The following is an 18,694-nucleotide window of genomic DNA, read 5'->3' as shown; positions in this document are numbered from 1 at the left end:
AAAATCTGGAAAATTATTATATGAGTGGCAATAGGTTCCGTACAATGGCAGAATAATTCCTTGTCAGGGAAAAATACCATACAAATATTAATGTTTGTATATTATTATTATTATTATAATTATAGCGAAGGGTTGAACCAGGCGTCATACAATGATGTGTATTGCTTATATGTACTCTCTAATCTATAAAATAAATTTACAATAATATACATAGAGATAAGTACATCTGTGTTTAACCATTAATATATATATATATATATATATATATATATATATATATATATATATATATATATATATATATATATATATATATATATATATATGTCGTGCCGAATAGGCAGAACTTGCGATCTTGGCTTAAATAGCAACGCTCATCTTGCCATATAGGACAAGTGAAAATTTGTGTATGTAATAATTTCGCCAAAATCATTCTGAACCTAACGAAAAAAAAATATATTTGATTGTGTTTGTTTAGTACTAAATTATTGTAAACGTATTTAAAATATATTTAGTTGGGTTAGGCTAAAATAAATTGTTCTTTTAAAAATAAGGTTAGGTAAGTTTTCTAAGATTCTTTTGGTGCAAAATTAAAAATTTTTACATTAACATTAATGAAAAAAATATATCTTTAAACGTATAAGAGAAAATTTCAGAAAGGATTTAATTTTAAATGAGTTCTTGCTAATTGACCAGTTTTACATATTCGGCACGACATATATATATATATAGTACATTTACACCTCTTCTATAGACTGGTCCAAGCACCTCTCGCTGAGGTACATTATATTCTCACTGCTGGAGCTTTATTTATTCATGTTTGGGATATCCCAGTATTTCATTAACTCTGTTTTTCTCTGTCTCTATCAGAGAAAAAATCCTTTGTGTTCCATAAGCCCAGCCGTCTCTATCTCGATGCACGCAAAATGAATAGTACAGAGTGTGGCATAAATATGTAATACAGATAAATATCAGAGTTAAAGACTATCACAAGAGATATTCCCAAGGTGTTACATGGGAACTTCTGTTTCTGTTTCGGTAATATGAAAAATTGGCATATACACTGCATAAAATAAATCCAAACCTTACTCTTTAAATAAAATATTCAAGAATTTAAGGTTTGAAGCTAATCTGATGATACATTATCCAGTTATTGCTTGGAATCCATCGATTTATAATTTATTTGGATTCGTAAACTGGCAAAAGTGACATACTATATAAAAAGCCTTTTCTTAGGTAGAGCATTTCAGGCAAATTACGTAAATCTTGTTCCCAGGATGCGACCCACACCAGTCGACTAACACCCAGGTACCTATTTTACTGTTAGGTGAACAGGGATAGCAGGTGTCTTAAGGAAACACATCCTAATGTTTCCACCTGTACCGGGGATCGAACCACGGACCTCAGTGTGTGAGCTTGAGTGTGCTATGAGACACAACCTGCCATCCTCTTCATCAGATGCATCAGCTAATAAACTGTATAGTTCAGAAAAAGAAACATTCACGGAAAAAAAAACAATAAAATGGCTCTTGCTAGAGTCGTTTCCCTGAATTAATCTACCTGGACTTCCTACTCATTTCTGAAACATTGCAAGCTCCTGAAGATGTGCTGGTTGCATCACGAAAGGCCTAGCGCTATCATTCAACTGCCACTGTGGTTGTTTTGCAACCTCTGTATTAAAATGATAAAGTTATTGTTCGGTGGTCTTCAAAGATACTCAGATGTTGCTCATGGCTTATTCATCAACCATTACTGTTACCTAATAAACAATTTTTATTTTCTTACAGTTCTGGGTGGTTAGTACCTTCAGTAACAGTGTCATGTTGAGAAGCTGACCGCCAGTGTTACTGGCTCTCCCGCCACCTGGTGCACCAGGGCGGCCAACTACCTGCTTACACACCTTGATTACGCCGCTGTCTGCCCTCATTGTCTCTCAAACACCTGCCAGGTGTGTGCCTGAGCTGTGCTCGCTGGAGAGAGCGCGTGTTCAGCTCACAACCGAGTGGACTTAGGTTCGATTACCTGCCTGAGCAAGGACTCCCCTTCCCATGGGAATAAGTCACTCTTTGACTTTTTGGGTTATCCTCGGTAATTTACACTATGTATGATAATTGTACTGATGTGTACTTGTACTTAAATATACTTACTAGGTGAGATATATTGAACAAGTCTTCATACACCTGCCCCGTGGCCTGGTGGCTAAAGCTCTTGCTTCACACGGTGATGTACGGGTTCGATTCCCAGTGAGGGTAGAAATATTGGGCATGTTTCTTTACACCGGTTGTCTATGGTCACCCATCAGTAAAACGGATACCTGGATGTTTGGAGACTGGTGTGGGTCGCATCCTGGGACAAAACTGACCTAATTTGCCCGAAATGCTCAGCATAACAAGCGGCTTTCTATACAGTAGTATGTCACTGATGTCAGCTATGGTCTGTATACCTTGTACATGTATTATTATTATTATAATCAAAGGGGAAGCGCTAAACCCGGCGGATTATACAGCGCCTGGGGGGGGGGATGTGGAAGGCATTCAGGCTTAATTCGGGGAACTGGAGCACAGATTCAATTCCCTAAATCAAGAGCCCCTCACCAACATCAAGGAACCTTCCTTGAGGGGCTTGTACATGTAGTAAATAAAGGTATTATTGTGTTGCACCTTTTCACATGGCAGTAAATATGAAGGTTAATTATTATTACAATCAAGGGGGAAGCGCTAAACCCGGAGGATTATACAGCGCCTGGGGGGATGTGGAAGGCATTCAGGCTTAATTTGGGGAACTGGAGCACAGATCCAATTCCCTAAATCAAGAGCCCCTCACCAATAAATATGAAGGTGGCATCTTGGGAGAGCTTCTTACCTTAGACTCAGGTTTTGAAATAAAACTGTGTTAGGATAACGACTTAATTTAACACTAGAAATTATAGTTCTTGAATCTGGTAACAAATCTGAATACCGCTACGAAAAATACTATTATGAAATTTAATTTCTGAATTGATTTTTAGCACTTCCCGCTGACTATAAAAATTGGATTAAGTTTAGCTAATGATACACCTGGTGGCTGAAGCTCCCGCTTCACACACGGAGGGCCCGGGTTCGATTCCCGGCGGGTGGAAACATTTCGACACGTTTCCTTACACTATTGTCCTGTTCACCTAGCAGCGAATAGGTACCTGGGTGTTAGTCGACTGGTGTGGGTCGCATCCTGGGGGACAAGATTAAGGACCCCAATGGAAATAAGTTAGACAGTCCTCGATGACGCACTGACTTTCTTGGGTTATCCTGGGTGGCTAACCCTCCGGGGTTAAAAATCCGAATGAAATCTTATCTTGTTAATAGGAGCCGTTAAGTTTTTTTTTTTCACTATATCGGTTGGTAGAGCACTTAGCTCACACATTGAGGTTTGTGGTTCAAAGTGTCCCTGCTCGCAGATGATGTGAAGTTAATGAGGAGAATTAAATCAGATGAGGACCAGACAGGTCTACAAAGAGACCTGGACAGGCTGGACACCTGGTCCAGGAACTGGCTTCTTGAATTTAACACAGCCAAGTGCAAAGTCATGAAGATCGGGGAAGAGCAAAGAAGACCGCAGACAGAGTATAGACTAGGTGGCCAAAGACTGCAAACCTCACCCAAGGAGAAAGATCTTGGGGTGACCATAACACCGAGCATGTCTCCGGAAGCACACATCAACCAGGTAACTGCTGCAGCATATGGGCGCCTGGCAAACCTGAGAAGAGCATTCCGGTACCTTAGTAAGGAATCGTTCAAGACACTGTACACCGTGTATGTCAGGCCCATACTGGAGTACGCAGCACCAGTTTGGAACCCGCACTTGATCAAGCACGCCAAGAAATTAGAGAAGGTTAGTTCCAGAGCTAAGGGAAATGTCCTACGAAGAAAGGTTAAGGGAAATCGGCCTGACGACACTGGAGGACAGGAGTTAGAGACATGATAACGACATACATAATACTGCGAAGAATTGACAAGGTGGACAGAGACAGGATGTTCCAGAGATGGGACACAGAAACAAGGGGTCACAATTGGAAGTTGAAAGACTCAGATGAGTCAAAGGGATGTTAGGAAGTATTTCTTCAGTCATAGAGTTGTCAGGCAGTGGAATAGCCTAGCAAGTGAGGTATTGGAGGCAGGAACCATACATAGCTTTAAGATGAAGCATGATAAAGTTCATGAAGCAGGGAGAGAGAGGACCCAGTAGCGCTCAGTGAAGAGGTGGGGCCAGGAGCTGAGTATCGACCCCTGCAACCACAATTAGGTGAGTACAACAGGCCAAGTGTCTTATCGACATGTGCCTTTGACAGAATGGTAACTAACAGAGTAAGGCTCTTAGAGCAGGGAGAGAGGGGACCTAGTAACGACCAGCGAAGAGGCGAGGCCAGGAGCTATGAATCGACCCCTTACAACCGCAAACAGGTAAATCCACACACACACACGAGCTGTGAATCGACCCCTGCAACCACATAAGTGACTTACTCCCTGTTACTCAGTGTGCTACAGTAAAATTTATATAATAACGCTCCCTATGTCATTTTCCGGGTTTGTACTGAATCCGAACGTGTATTATTCCCGGGCAGTTAGTGGCCAGGAGACAGTAGATGAGGTGTGGTGAGTGTCAGTGGAACAACACTTGCTCTAAGATCTGCTAATACATCAGGGTGTGTTTAGTAGGGCTGGTGTTTTTTTGTAAGTTTATACCATGTTATTTTAGTGCTGTCATGTTTATTTGTCAGGCCCTAGTATGCTGAGGCCTGTTTATGGTGTTTTGCCTGCTGGTAATTGATCTACCAGACAAGTGAAGACGTCATGGAGCCTCCCTGATAATTTATTTCGTTTAACTCACTAGCACACTGCTACTAATGAGCTAAACAAAATAAATTATCAGGGAGGCTCCATGACATACCCCCGTCTTCACTTCTGTCTGGTAGATTAATTACCAGCAGGCAAAACACCATAAACAGGCCTCAGCATACTAGGGCCTGACAAATAAACATGACAGCACTAAAATAACATTTGGTATAAACTTGCAAAAAAACACCAGCCCTACTAAACACACCCTGATGTATTAGTGCATCTTATTGCAAGTGTTGTTCCACTGACACTCACCACACCTCATCTACTGTCTCCTGGCCACTAACTGCCCGGGAATAATACACGTTCGGATTCAGTACAAACCCGGAAAATGACATATGGTGCGTTATTTCTTATATAAATTTTACTGTTGCACACTGCGTAACACGCACACACACATATACACAGGACCAAGAGCTAGAGCTCGTTCCCTCTCCTCCCATGAGGCAAACTTCAGTAATGAGAATAAGGCAGCGCCACCTGCTAGTTACCCCTCGAGCAGGTAGCAGCAGGAGTGACATGCAGACCATGAAACGTGCAGCAGGAGCCACTTCCTACACCTATACAGGGAAGTAGCTCTCGTGTTGCTCACTGTTCACTTTCACCGTCACCACCACCGGCACCACCATCACCACAAGCAACATCATTATCACAACCAGCATCACCACATTATCGCCACCACTACTATCACCGCCAGTATCACTACCACCATACCCATTACCACCAGCATCATCACCATCACCACCGTTGCTAACATTCACCACCAGCATCACTACCAGGCTTCATTACCTCCACTACCACAGCCACCAGCTTCACTGTCACCAGCGTCACCACTACCAGCTTCACTGTCACCAGCGTCACCACTACCAGCTTCACTATTACCAGCGTCACCACTACCAGCTTCACTATCACCAGCGTCACCACTACCAGCTTCACTATTACCAGCGTCACCACCACCAGCTTCACTATCACCAGCGTCACCACCACCAGCTTCACTATCACCAGCGTCACCACCACCAGCTTCACTATCACCACCACCAGCTTCACTATCACCAGCTTCACTATCACCAGCGTCACCACCAGCTTCACTATCACCAGCGTCACCACCACCAGCTTCACTATCACCAGCGTCACCTCCACCAGCTTCACTATCACCAGCGTCACCACCACCAGCTTCACTATCACCAGCGTCACCACCACCAGCTTCACTATCACCAGCGTCACCACCACCAGCTTCACTATCACCAGCGTCACCACCACCAGCTTCACTATCACCAGCGTCACCACCACCAGCTTCACTATCACCAGCGTCACCACCACCAGCTTCACTATCACCACCACACCACCACCAGCTTCACTATCACCAGCGTCACCTCCACCATCTTCACTATCACCAGCGTCACCACCACCAGCTTCACTATCACCAGCGTCACCACCACCAGCTTCACTATCACCAGCGTCACCACCACCAGCTTCACTATCACCACCACACCACCTCCCTTATCATTTACTGTATCTTTCACATTTCTCACATGCATATTGGACATGAAGACAACGTCGTCAAGGTCAGTCGACTTTTTGTTAGGGCGACTGTCATCACTCTGTCATCTCACTGTTGGCTTCATTTCTCATTATCATACCAGCATCATTTTTATTGTCACTGACCATCAGTATCTTTACAATTGTTACTTGTATCCTCATTTGCATGTTACCACCAGTATTTACGTCATTTCTTATTTGACATTTTTATCGGCATTTTAAGTTTATTCATGTCCTCGTTTCAATTATAATAGCATACAATACTTACATGACATGTCTTACCATTTACCTGCTCCAGTTTCAACACCTGTTATAGTGTACTTCACTCGGTCATCTTCACCTCAAGCCATATGTTATATCACTTTTTTATATATTTCTTCCCAAGCCACCATAAGATACACTATTTAAAATTATCGTGTCTGTGGTTATAACGTTCATCATCAGTTATACGTATTTATTGTTATTGCCATCTTGTCATTCTCGAGTTTATTTTGGCTATTAATGCTGTCTTAACTGCATTTACCATTATTTCCATCAGACAGTTGTAATCACTGATATATAAACTTGTGTCTGTCATTTACAACTATTGTGTGTGAAGTTATTGTCAGTAAACTGCCATTACCAGTTATCGCATTTATCAATGCATTCAACTGTCGTAGGTTTTTTTCTGTCTTTCAACAAACTTCAGCCTCATTATTTATATGCAGCATTACTGTTATTTTCATGACTACCGTACTAGTATTTTCCACACTCAGATAAACAGAACTAAGTACTGTTCTTTGGTGATTTCATTTGTTAAATTCACCTTTTTGTTAGTTTTGATCTTTATCTTCACAAGGAACTAGTTTTAATTTTGCCCTACTAGTCCTCCTCATGGTATAAATACTAATTATATATAGTACACAGTATTGGCTGCTATTGATTGAAGATTATAATATACACTTGTGGAGGAGCGCTACAACCATAGGAGTTCATACAGTGTTTGGAAGGAATGGGAGTCAATCACGTTTGATCAAGGGAAGGTGAAGCCTAATTCCTAGGATCAAGAGCTCCTCACCATCATCAAGAAACCTTTTCTGGAGAGACTGAAGAGCTGAATGACCTTCAGTTTTATTACCTTCCATTAGTTGGATTATTCATAGGGAAGTGCTCAACAAATAAATTACATATGATAATCATAATATTGTATTATAAACTGAATTCTAATGTATTTTGTAATACAGTACTGTAGTACATTGTGAACAAAGTGTTTGGTCACAGTGTCTTCCTATTGCAAGTGAATGTTGATGTTTTCTCTTGATACAACACCTTTAGTCACAACTATTACAACTGAGGTTAATACATGCAAGTTATATTCAGCCATAAAAACTATTCACTGCTCATGTTTATGTCATCAAATGTTCTATTTTTTTTATTAACACATCGATTCCTTCTCACCAAGGCAGGGCGACCCGAAAAAGAAGAAATACTATCGTCATCATTCACTCCATCACTGTCTTGCCAGAGGCAAACTTACACTACAGTTATAAAACTGCAATATCAACACCCCTCCTCTAGAGTGTAGGCACTGTACTTCCTACCTCCAAGACTCAAGTCTGGCCAGCTGGTTTTCCTGAATCCCTTCATAAATGTTACGTTGCTCACACTCCAACAGCATGTCAAGTCATAAAAACCACCTGTCTCCACTCGCTCCTATCTAACACGCTCGCACATGCTGGAAGTTCAAGCCCCTTGCACACAAAACCTCCTTTACCCCCTCCCTCCAACCTTTCCTAGGATGACCCCTACTCCGCCTTCCCTCCACTACAGATTTATACACTCTCCAAGTCATTCTATTTCCTTCCTTCCTCTGTAATATCCGAACCACCTCAACAACCCCTCCTCAGCCCTCTGGATAATACTTTTAATAACCCCCACACCTCCTCCTAATTTCCAAACTATTGATTCTCTGCATTACATTCACACCACACATTGCCCTCAGAAACGACATCTCCACTGCCTCCAGGACATATATCCCTCCAAACTGCCAATATCCCAAACCCCTCCTGTAAAGTGCAGGCATTGTATGTAATTATCAAAATATTTAATATACAGTATGTATAGTACTGTTGTGTACATGAACCTTATTTCTGCACTACTTTTTCCTATATATGAATCAGGTGTCCATAATTTTTTCACATTTAAATATGATACAAAATAAATGTTAGTAGTAGACAAGTATATAATTATTCAATTCTTTATGATTATAGCAACTAGTGTAATAACTATATTTATGGCATGAAATCTGTATAACTAAATAACAAGACTTTTCTCTAGATCATTGGTATGTGCACTATTACAACTGAAGTAGTACTCAGTATGGGGAGCCCTTGTGGCTTAGCGCTTTTTTTTTTATTATAATAATAATTGACAAAATGCAACAAGAGGATCCCACTTGCAAAACGTTACTCGTCAATCCTAACCAGCCTGATAAGAAGGGCAAAAAAATTGTATTATGAGAACAGATTATCCAACTTACGAGGTGATATAAAAAAGACCTGGAAAACCCTATCAAAAATTCTGGGAGCAAAAAAGATATCACGAAATAGCGAAATAAAATTAGCAAAATCAGATGAACCCCAACTCCCACCAACAGAAACAGCAAACAGACTCAATGATTTCTTCTCCACTATAGGACAAAACCTTGCCAATAAAATCCCAAGCTCAGATACCCCACCAAATGACTACCTCACTGGCAACTACCCGAACACACTGTTCCTAGCTCCGACTAACCCATACGAAGTCTCCCTTATTATCAACGCACTAAAAAACAAGGCAGGAGATTTAAATACCTTACTACCCTTTATATGCAAAAAAGCGTCACAAGTACTATCACCAATCATTGCAGTGGTCAGTCGTCAGTGTTCAGTGGTCAGTCGTCACGTGAGGTCACAGACCCTGAGCTGCTTTGGGGATTAGCGTGGACGGTTACAAAGCATGGCTTGCTTCTGCAGTGTTTTAAAAACTGAGGTTGGAGAGTTGAAGGAGGAGGTCTTGCTTCTCCAGGAGGAGATTAGGAGGCTGAAGGTCCACCTCAATGGGCCTGGGAGAGAGTGTGAGGTGGTTGGAGATGTGGGGAATGAGGCTTCTAGCAGTGAGGTGCAGTCTGTCTCTCACTGTGAGGAGGCTGTAGGTGGGGAGGTAGCAACGGCTACCAGCAGTGAGGTGCAGCCCAGCACCTGCTACAAGTGGCGAGTTGTTCACAGTAATGGGAGGCGCATCAGAGTAAGGAAAGTTAAGAGTGAAGATCTGAAGGTAGGAAATCGCTTCTCTGTTCTCCAGGATGAATGTACTTCAGTGGCCAGTGAAGGTTAGGGTACTACTGCCCCTGCTAATGAAGGTAAGCGCATTCTTGTGGTTGGTGACTCTCAGGTAAGATATGTTGACCGTGCTTTTTGTAATAGGAATAAGAAGATGAGAGATAGAGTGTGCTTCCCTGGAGCTGGTGTTGGGGACATTGTCAACAGACTGGATAATATCATGTCAGGTAATGGGAACAAGCCCATTATCTGTCTCAGTGCTGGTGGAAATGATATTGGGAAGGGTAGGAGAGAAGAGCTGCTAGATAAGTACAGGTCAGCTATAGATTTCATTAAGTCTAAGGGAGGGATCCCAATCATATGTAGCATCTTGCCTAGAAGGGGAGTAGGAAATGAATGGTTGTCTAGGGCAATTGGTGTAAATTGCTGGCTAGACAGATACTGCAAGGAACTTGCAATCCCATTCATTGACAACTGGAACAACTTTTATGGCAAACATGATATGTATGCAAGGGATGGGGTTCATCTCTCTGGGGCAGGGGTGGTAGCACTTGCAGACTCGATTGAGAAGGCCATTGGTGAAATGCCTATGATTTTAAACTGATGGAAGATAGAGGTATGGGTGTGTGTGGGAAACAAGCAGGTTGCAACACTAGGGTTGGAAACAGTAAATGTATAAAAGGCATTCAGCATGAAGTTATAAATAAAGACAATAGAACAGGTCAGCAAACAAAGGGGGACAGCAGAGGGCAGCAAGGGACTAGCTCCCTTAAGGTTTACTATACTAATAGCAGGAGTGTTAGAAATAAGATAGATGAGCTAAGATTAATTGCAAGTGCAGGAAACATAGATATTATTGCTATAACAGAGACCTGGCTCAATCTGAAAGATAGAGAGATGCCCTCTGAATGTCACATACAAGGCTATAAATTATTCCACACTGACAGGGTCAACAGGAAAGGTGGTGGAGTAGCGATGTATGTCAGAGACAATTTAAATTGTTGTGTTAGACAAGATATTAAATTAGAAGCGTCAGCCACTGAATCTGTTTGGTTACAGCTTCTCGAGGGCCGAGAAAAACTAATTTTGGGTGTGATTTACAGGGCCCCAAATCTTGATAGGGAGTGCAGTAAACTTCTATGGGACGAAATTCGTAAGGCATCTACATACGAAAATGTTGTGCTAATGGGAGATTTCAACTATAGACAGATTGACTGGAGCAATTTGACAGGAAATTTAGAGTCGGGTGACTTTCTTGATACGATCCAGGATTGTTTTTTAAAACAGTTTGTGACAGAGCCAACTAGGGGAAATAACCTCCTTGACTTGGTTCTTGCCAGTAGGGAAACACTAATTAATAATCTTGAGGTTAATGATGAGCTTGGGGAGAGTGATCACAATTCACTCAGTTTTAACATATCATGGAATTCCCCTAATAATGGCAATCAAGTCTCCGTCCCTGACTTTCGCTTGGCTGATTTCATAGGACTGAAAAATTACTTAGGTGGGCTGAACTGGAATGACCTGACTAGGGGTCAGGTAGGTGGTGATGGTTGCCGATATGATGCTTTCCAGGGCATAGTTCTAGCTGCTCAGTCAAATTATGTTCCAAATAGGGAAATCAGATCAAACAAAAATGATCCTAAATGGATGAACAATAGATTAAAATATCTGATTGGTCAAAAGAGAGGCATATATAGGCAAATCAAAAGAGGAGAGGGGCAATTAAGAAATCGATATATTCAGTTAAAGAGAGAAATAAAAAAGGGAATTAGAAAAGCAAAAAGAGATTATGAGGTTAAAGTTGCAAGAGAATCGAAGACTAACCCAAAAGGATTCTTTCAGGTATACAGAAGTAAGATCAGGGACAAGATAGGCCCACTCAAAAGTTCCTCGGGTCAGCTCACTGACAGTGATAAGGAAATGTGTAGAATTTTTAACACATACTTCCTCTCAGTTTTTACACAGGAGGATACCAGCGATATTCCAGTAATGATAAATTATGTAGAACAGGACGATAATAAACTGTGCACTATTAGGGTCACAAGTGACATGGTCCTTAGGCAAATAGATAAATTAAAACCTAACAAATCCCCAGGCCCTGATGAACTGTATGCAAGGGTTCTAAAGGAATGTAAAGAGGAGCTTAGCACACCTTTGGCTAATCTTTTCAACATATCACTACAAACTGGCATGGTGCCAGATAAGTGGAAAATGGCAAATGTGATACCTATTTTCAAAACAGGTGACAGGTCCTTAGCTTCGAACTATAGACCAATAAGCCTAACCTCCATAGTGGGAAAATTTATGGAATCAATAATTGCCGAGGCAGTTCGTAGCCACCTTGAAAAGCATAAATTAATCAACGAATCTCAGCATGGTTTTACAAAGGGGCGTTCCTGCCTTACGAATTTATTAACTTTTTTCACTAAGGTATTTGAGGAGGTAGATCATGGTAATGAATATGATATTGTGTATATGGACTTCAGTAAGGCTTTTGACAGGGTCCCACATCAGAGACTATTGAGGAAAATTAAAGCACATGGAATAGGAGGAGAAATTTTTTCCTGGATAGAGGCATGGTTGACAAATAGGCAGCAGAGAGTTTGCATAAATGGGGAGAAATCAGAGTGGGGAAGCGTCACGAGCGGTGTTCCACAGGGGTCAGTGTTGGGCCCCCTGCTGTTCACAATCTACATAAACGACATAGATGAGGGCATAAAGAGCGACATCGGCAAGTTTGCCGATGACACCAAAATAGGCCGTCGAATTCATTCTGACGAGGACATTCGAGCACTCCAGGAAGATTTGAATAGACTGATGCAGTGGTCGGAGAAGTGGCAGATGCAGTTTAATATAGACAAATGCAAAGTTCTAAATGTTGGACAGGACAATAACCATGCCACATATAAACTAAATAATGTAGATCTTAATATTACGGATTGCGAAAAAGATTTAGGAGTTCTGGTTAGCAGTAATCTGAAACCAAGACAACAGTGCATAAGTGTTCGCAATAAAGCTAATAGAATCCTTGGCTTCATATCAAGAAGCATAAATAATAGGAGTCCTCAGGTTGTTCTTCAACTCTATACATCCTTGGTTAGGCCTCATTTAGATTATGCTGCACAGTTTTGGTCACCGTATTACAGAATGGATATAAATTCTCTGGAAAATGTACAAAGGAGGATGACAAAGATGATCCCATGTATCAGAAACCTTCCCTATGAGGATAGACTAAGGGCCCTGAAACTGCACTCTCTAGAAAGACGTAGAATTAGGGGGGATATGATTGAGGTTTATAAGTGGAAGACAGGAATAAATAAAGGGGATGTAAATAGTGTGCTGAAAATATCTAGCCTAGACAGGACTCGCAGCAATGGTTTTAAGTTGGAAAAATTCAGATTCAGGAGGGATATAGGAAAGTACTGGTTTGGTAATAGAGTTGTGGATGAGTGGAACAAACTCCCAAGTACCGTTATAGAGGCCAGAACGTTGTGTAGCTTTAAAAATAGGTTGGATAAATACATGAGTAGATGTGGGTGGGTGTGAGTTAGACCTGATAGCTTGTGCTAACAGGTCGGTTGCCGTGTTCCTCCCTTAAGTCAATGTGACCTGACCTGACTAGGTTGGGTGCATTGGCTTAGGCCGGTAGGGACTTGGACCTGCCTCGCATGGGCCAGTAGGCCTTCTGCAGTGTTCCTTCGTTCTTATGTTCTTATGTTCTTATGTTCTTAACACTCTTTAACAAATCCATTGAATCCTCCACCTTCCCTACAGTTCTCAAAATAGCAAGGGTCACCCCAATCCATAAAGGAGGAGACCAAACAGAGTTGAATAACTATAGGCCAATATCCAATTTACACCCTCTCTCAAAAATCTTCGAAAAATTAATTCATAAACGAATCTACTCCTACCTCATCTCCCAAAACATACTCAACCCCTGCCAATTTGGATTCAGGCCTAATAAAAATACTAATGATGCTATTATACACATGCTAGAACATATATAGTACTCATTTGTGCTTTATAGTTATCTGTTTACAATAATGTCTTATCACTGATTTCATCATTGCTTAGTTAATCTTAAGTTAATTTTAAGCCAGCCCGTAATGCTATGCATATAAGTGGCTTTGGCATGCTGCTCTTACCTGTATTTTTTTTGTACCTCTGTATGTATGCTAAATTAATAAATAAATAAATAAATACAGAAAAAGTCTTACTCATGTTTTGCTGTAGGTACCCAAGGGAGGTGCCTTGCTGCTGGTGAGGGGTACTCTTGATCCAAGGAACTGAACCTGTCCTCCTGTTCCTCAGATCAAACCTGACTGCTTTCCATTCCCAATGTGCTGAATTACCCTTACAAGTTTATGCTTTTCCAAAATAATAATAATTCAATTTAAGTACAGTATAGCTTTATCAATTGAATGATGTGATAAAGCTCTACTTATAGCAAAATGTCTGTAAATAAAGATTTGCTCTGCATAGTGTCTTTTTACCATGTCACAGAACTGAGGATTTGAACATGGCAATTATTATTATTATTATAATCAAAAAGAAGCACTAAACTCGCTAGTCATACAGTGCTGAGAACACTTGGCATGCTAGTCCTAAGAGTGGCAGGCCGGTGCACTAACCACTGTACCATGCCAACCTTATGAGATTTCTTTAACTAAGATGTAATATACGTATTTCAATTACAGTATACCTTAGGAAGGTTAGCATGGGCATCACTGACCACAATGTAGGTTTTTACACAATAATCAAACAACAAAATGGCTATAGCAAGCCCATGCAAGGCCATTATCAACTTACTTTAGAAATCATAACATAATAGTAAATATCTCACAGAACACCGAGTGCACTGAGCTACCAGTTTCAGGACTGTAAGCAATTCTGTGAATTTTTTTTATGATCATGTTACTACAGTTTCACAAGGTGTCATTTTGCCATTATTATTACTGGATCTAAATAATGTACTGCTGACAATTGTAGAACAAGCATTAACTGGGATGACTTTTGTGTGTGTAGCTGTATCAAGTTATGACTTGATACAAGGTGAACTGTTCTTCCAATAAAAACTTGTTCTGCAAAGTGTCTTTACTATTATCATTTTCCTTATTATATTCACAAACCCAGTATTAAACCATTATGGTCATTCAGTATTGTAATGGTTTCAATACTTCAAGTCAGCAAAGGTTGTGATAGCTCTCAAAAATCTCTTTATGCAAGATATATTTTAATGTCTCACAGTACATAAACAGGACTCACGAAATAGTAATAACATGATTGCAAACAAACCACAGAACGGGTGGGGTTTAGGTTTTAGGCCTAACTCGCCATGGGTTCAAACTCCACCCATTCTGTGTTTTTTCCATGAACAGAATTGTTGGTGCTGTGATTGCTTCCACCACTTTCTTAAGAAGATAACCAAATGCTGATTTAAGAATCCAATCTGAAGTCTTTGATGGGTTACCTTAACATTTTTTTTTACTATTATTACAGTACTGTATTCATGAAGAAGCACTAAACAGTCACACAGTGCCTGTTTTTGTGATAATATCAAGGATTAAAAACCCTTAAGTAAAGTAGGTGAATAACAACTCTCTCATTCCCTTAAGGAAGAGGAAGAAATAATATCCAAACACCATCACATTAAAAGCTGGAGAAGGAAAGATTTTCAGAGTATTAATCCTGGGGAGGATTAACCCAGGTAAGTAAAGAAAACCAAGCAGTGTAGCTTATATCCACTGGGCTCCTTTGAACCTCTTCCTCAGGATGCAACCCACAACACTCGATTAACAGCTAGGTACCTATGTAATGCTAAGTGAATCGGCACATCATCAGTTGTACGGAGACTTGTTTGTATGTCTGAATTTGCAGAGGACTGAGCCTGAGTCTTATTGTGTGATGAATGTAGGACCATTAACCTGTGAGTCTCTTTCAGCCTTGCACAATCTGCTGCTTTACTGTTCTAGACAACTGCCACCTGTTTGCTCTAATTATTCGAGAACCATTTCTGAGCAGTATTATGTACAATATTCATTACTAGTATTGAAAGCTTTTTTCTTAGTAAATCATATATAATATCAATAACTTCAAATTTATCTTTAAAATGTTTTATACAAAATTATGGAGATTCTCCACAACCATTATATATTTATCATTTTACATGTGCTCTTTCCACACATTTTTGCCACAACACAGGTGAAAAAATTACTGTATATTTTCAATGAGCATGCTGTAACCTTTGTTTAGCATGGCATAAATTTAGTGTAAACGATGGCATGCTGTACCTCATGACCAACCAACAAGCACAGCCATTGTATTTATGGGTGGGGGCTAATCTCTCTCTTAATGCAGATCTCCCATACTCCCATACAGCCAGTTCTGTGTGTGTGCACCCATTCCATGCCATATTCATGTATACACAAATGCAGTTACATAGATCATACATAGCAGCGTATGTGTAGAGAACCTCGACTGATGATATTACACTCAAAACTAAGCGCTAAACCTACAAGGGTCATACAGCTCATACTTATTTGAGAGGAAAACATACCAGAGATGCTTTACAGAATACCTGAGTACTACAGTACAACCATCATTTAATGACAACTCTGCATCAATATCAGTCCACAAACCAAACCTACGATCCACAAGTATTTCACCTCAGCCCAGTAGTGACCCACCAGCCTTCTCTGTGCCTTTCAAAATCAATGTACACCAGCAACCAGAATTTAGTGCTTCCACATAAATATAACAAAAATCTATTTTATGCATTTTTAAATACACAAACTGTTTACAAGTACCAATTCTCCCTTTTCTGTGAAAGATAAAAGCTTACATTTCGTTACCTCTTAGTGCCACGGTCATCAGTATTATGGTGCACAGGTGGTAGGATCTTTATACTGTGCTTCTGTGCCAGGCACTGGAGTGCCTTGTATTCATTTTGAAGTGCTTCCACTTTGAGTGTGTAATGCTCCTGAACACGATGCACCAGCAACCGCCTCACATCCTCTAAACACAACTAAGACAGTGAAAATATTATTAGGATGCCTTGCATATACCAGGACCAGAAATATAATAACTATCTACTTATACACACACAAGCTTTTCAATAGACATGTAAAACACAAATCTATATGCAGTATATATACTGTATCTGTTAAAATTAAAGGCATATTATATATAGTAATGGATGAACAGACTGACTGATTTATATCAGTATACACAGTTTTTAGTATTTGCCATTTCCCACTAAGGCAAGGTGACTCAAGGAAGGAAAGCACATTCACCATCATTCATTTCCCAGCAGTCTTTCCAGAAGAGCATGGTTATCACAGTTCCAATATCCACCAAAATGCAACATCTCTGCCCATCATTCAGAGTGCAGGCCCTTTGTTTAAAAAGAACAACAAAGGCACAATACTGTGACTGGAATAATACACAAGTATTTCTGCACATAGAAAACCTTATGACGATGTTTTAGTCCAATTTGGACCACTGACAAAGTCACAGTGTGGCTTTGACGGACCGAAACATCGTTGTAAGCTTTTCTTTCTCCTTTGTCTGGGTATTAGACTCTAACCCAAATAATTTTTCTTATAATCACATACAATGATATACTTTATCTACTGACATATACATGTACTTTTTTCTTCTGCAGCAAACCAGCCATATACCACCGTGGCAGGGTGACCTAAATAGCACAACAAAAGTTTTTCTTTTAAAATTTAGCAATTTATAGAGAAGAGGTTACTAGCCTACTCAGTTATTCTCTGAAGGCAATACTAACTGAGAGAATGAAGAGAGTAGACTATAAATTACTATTTTGATGGGGAAGCGCCTCTGGCAAGACAATGATAGAGTGAGTGATGATGCAAGTATTTCTTCTTTCTTGGGGGCATTCTGCCTCAGTGGGAAACAGCCGATGTGTTAAAAAAAAAAAAAAAAAAAAGCTAAACCCACAAGGGTAATACAGTTCCCTGGGAATGAGAGGTAATCAGGTCTGAATTGAGGCTGGGAGAGAGAGAACTCCAATTCTTTGAATCAAAAGCCCTTCACCAGCAAGAAGGGGAGAAACAAAGTAGAATTATAAGGCTTACCCTTAGCTGGCGACAACTCTGCCTGAAGAAGCAGGCAGAAGCTTCAGTGAGGTGGAGGGGAGGCAGGAATGATGACAGAGTATCTAGTGGATCTGTGGACACCTTAAACCTGTGGGGCTCCCAGGGATGCACATGAATCTCCACTACATACGCCATGGGAAGCTTACCCTGAAAAATGTTAATTACATGTTCCACATGGAAACTACAGTCACTACAATATATACTATACATGTATTTGTAAGTGTGTTGCATGTGTGTTAGTAAGTTTATTTAGGTACACATACACATAAGTACAATTATTATACATAGTGTAAATTATCTGGAGTTTACCTGGAGAGAGTTCCGGGGGTCAACACCCACGCGGCCCGGTCTGTGACCAGGCCTCCTGGTGGATCAGAGCCTGATCAACCAGGCTGTTGCTGCTGGCTGCACACAAACCAACGTACGAGCCACAGCCCGGCTGGTCAGGAACCGACTTTAGGTGCTTGTCCAGTGCCAGCTTGAAGACTGCCAGGGGTCTGTTGGTAATCCCCCTTATGTATGCTGGGAGGCAGTTGAACAGTCTCGGGCCCCTGACACTTATTGTATAGTCTCGTAACGTGCTGGTGACACCCCTGCTTTTCATTGGGGGGATGTTGCATCGTCTGCCAAGTCTTTTGCTTTCGTAGTAAGTGATTTTCGTGTGCAAGTTCGGTACTAGTCCCTCTAGGATTTTCCAGGTGTATATAATCATGTATCTCTCCCGCCTGCATTCCAAGGAATACAGGTTTAGGAACCTCAAGCGCTCCAAGTAATTGAGGTGTTTTATCTCCATTAGGCGTGCCGTGAAAGTTCTCTGTACATTTTCTAGGTCAGCAATTTCACCTGCCTTGAAAGGTGC

At 40.7% G+C, this 18,694-nt stretch overlaps 1 protein-coding gene across 9 annotated transcripts in view; it reads right to left on the bottom strand.

Annotated features, from left to right (window-relative positions):
* Nucleotides 1-13,398: 13,398 nt before the first annotated feature.
* LOC128706019 (uncharacterized) overlaps nt 13,399-18,694 on the bottom strand; it is a 42,962-nt gene continuing 37,666 nt past the window's right edge. For 8 of the 9 annotated variants that reach the window (XM_070101472.1, XM_070101468.1, XM_070101470.1 and 5 more), the window contains exons 7-8: nt 17,815-17,982; nt 13,542-16,736 (exon numbers count right to left, since the gene is read on the bottom strand). In XM_070101472.1, coding sequence (XP_069957573.1) covers nt 16,560-16,736; nt 17,815-17,982 — 345 coding nt within the window. In that variant the 3' untranslated portion in view covers nt 13,542-16,559. Of the gene's footprint in view, nt 16,737-17,814; nt 17,983-18,694 lie in introns of all 9 variants that reach the window. The other variant, XM_070101467.1, reaches the window with a different exon arrangement.

This window comes from Cherax quadricarinatus, chromosome 77, assembly GCF_038502225.1.
Source record: "Cherax quadricarinatus isolate ZL_2023a chromosome 77, ASM3850222v1, whole genome shotgun sequence".
NCBI lineage: Eukaryota > Metazoa > Arthropoda > Malacostraca > Decapoda > Parastacidae > Cherax > Cherax quadricarinatus.
Note: the sequence above shows the minus strand (reverse complement) of the source record. Positions and strands in the feature narration are given on the sequence as shown.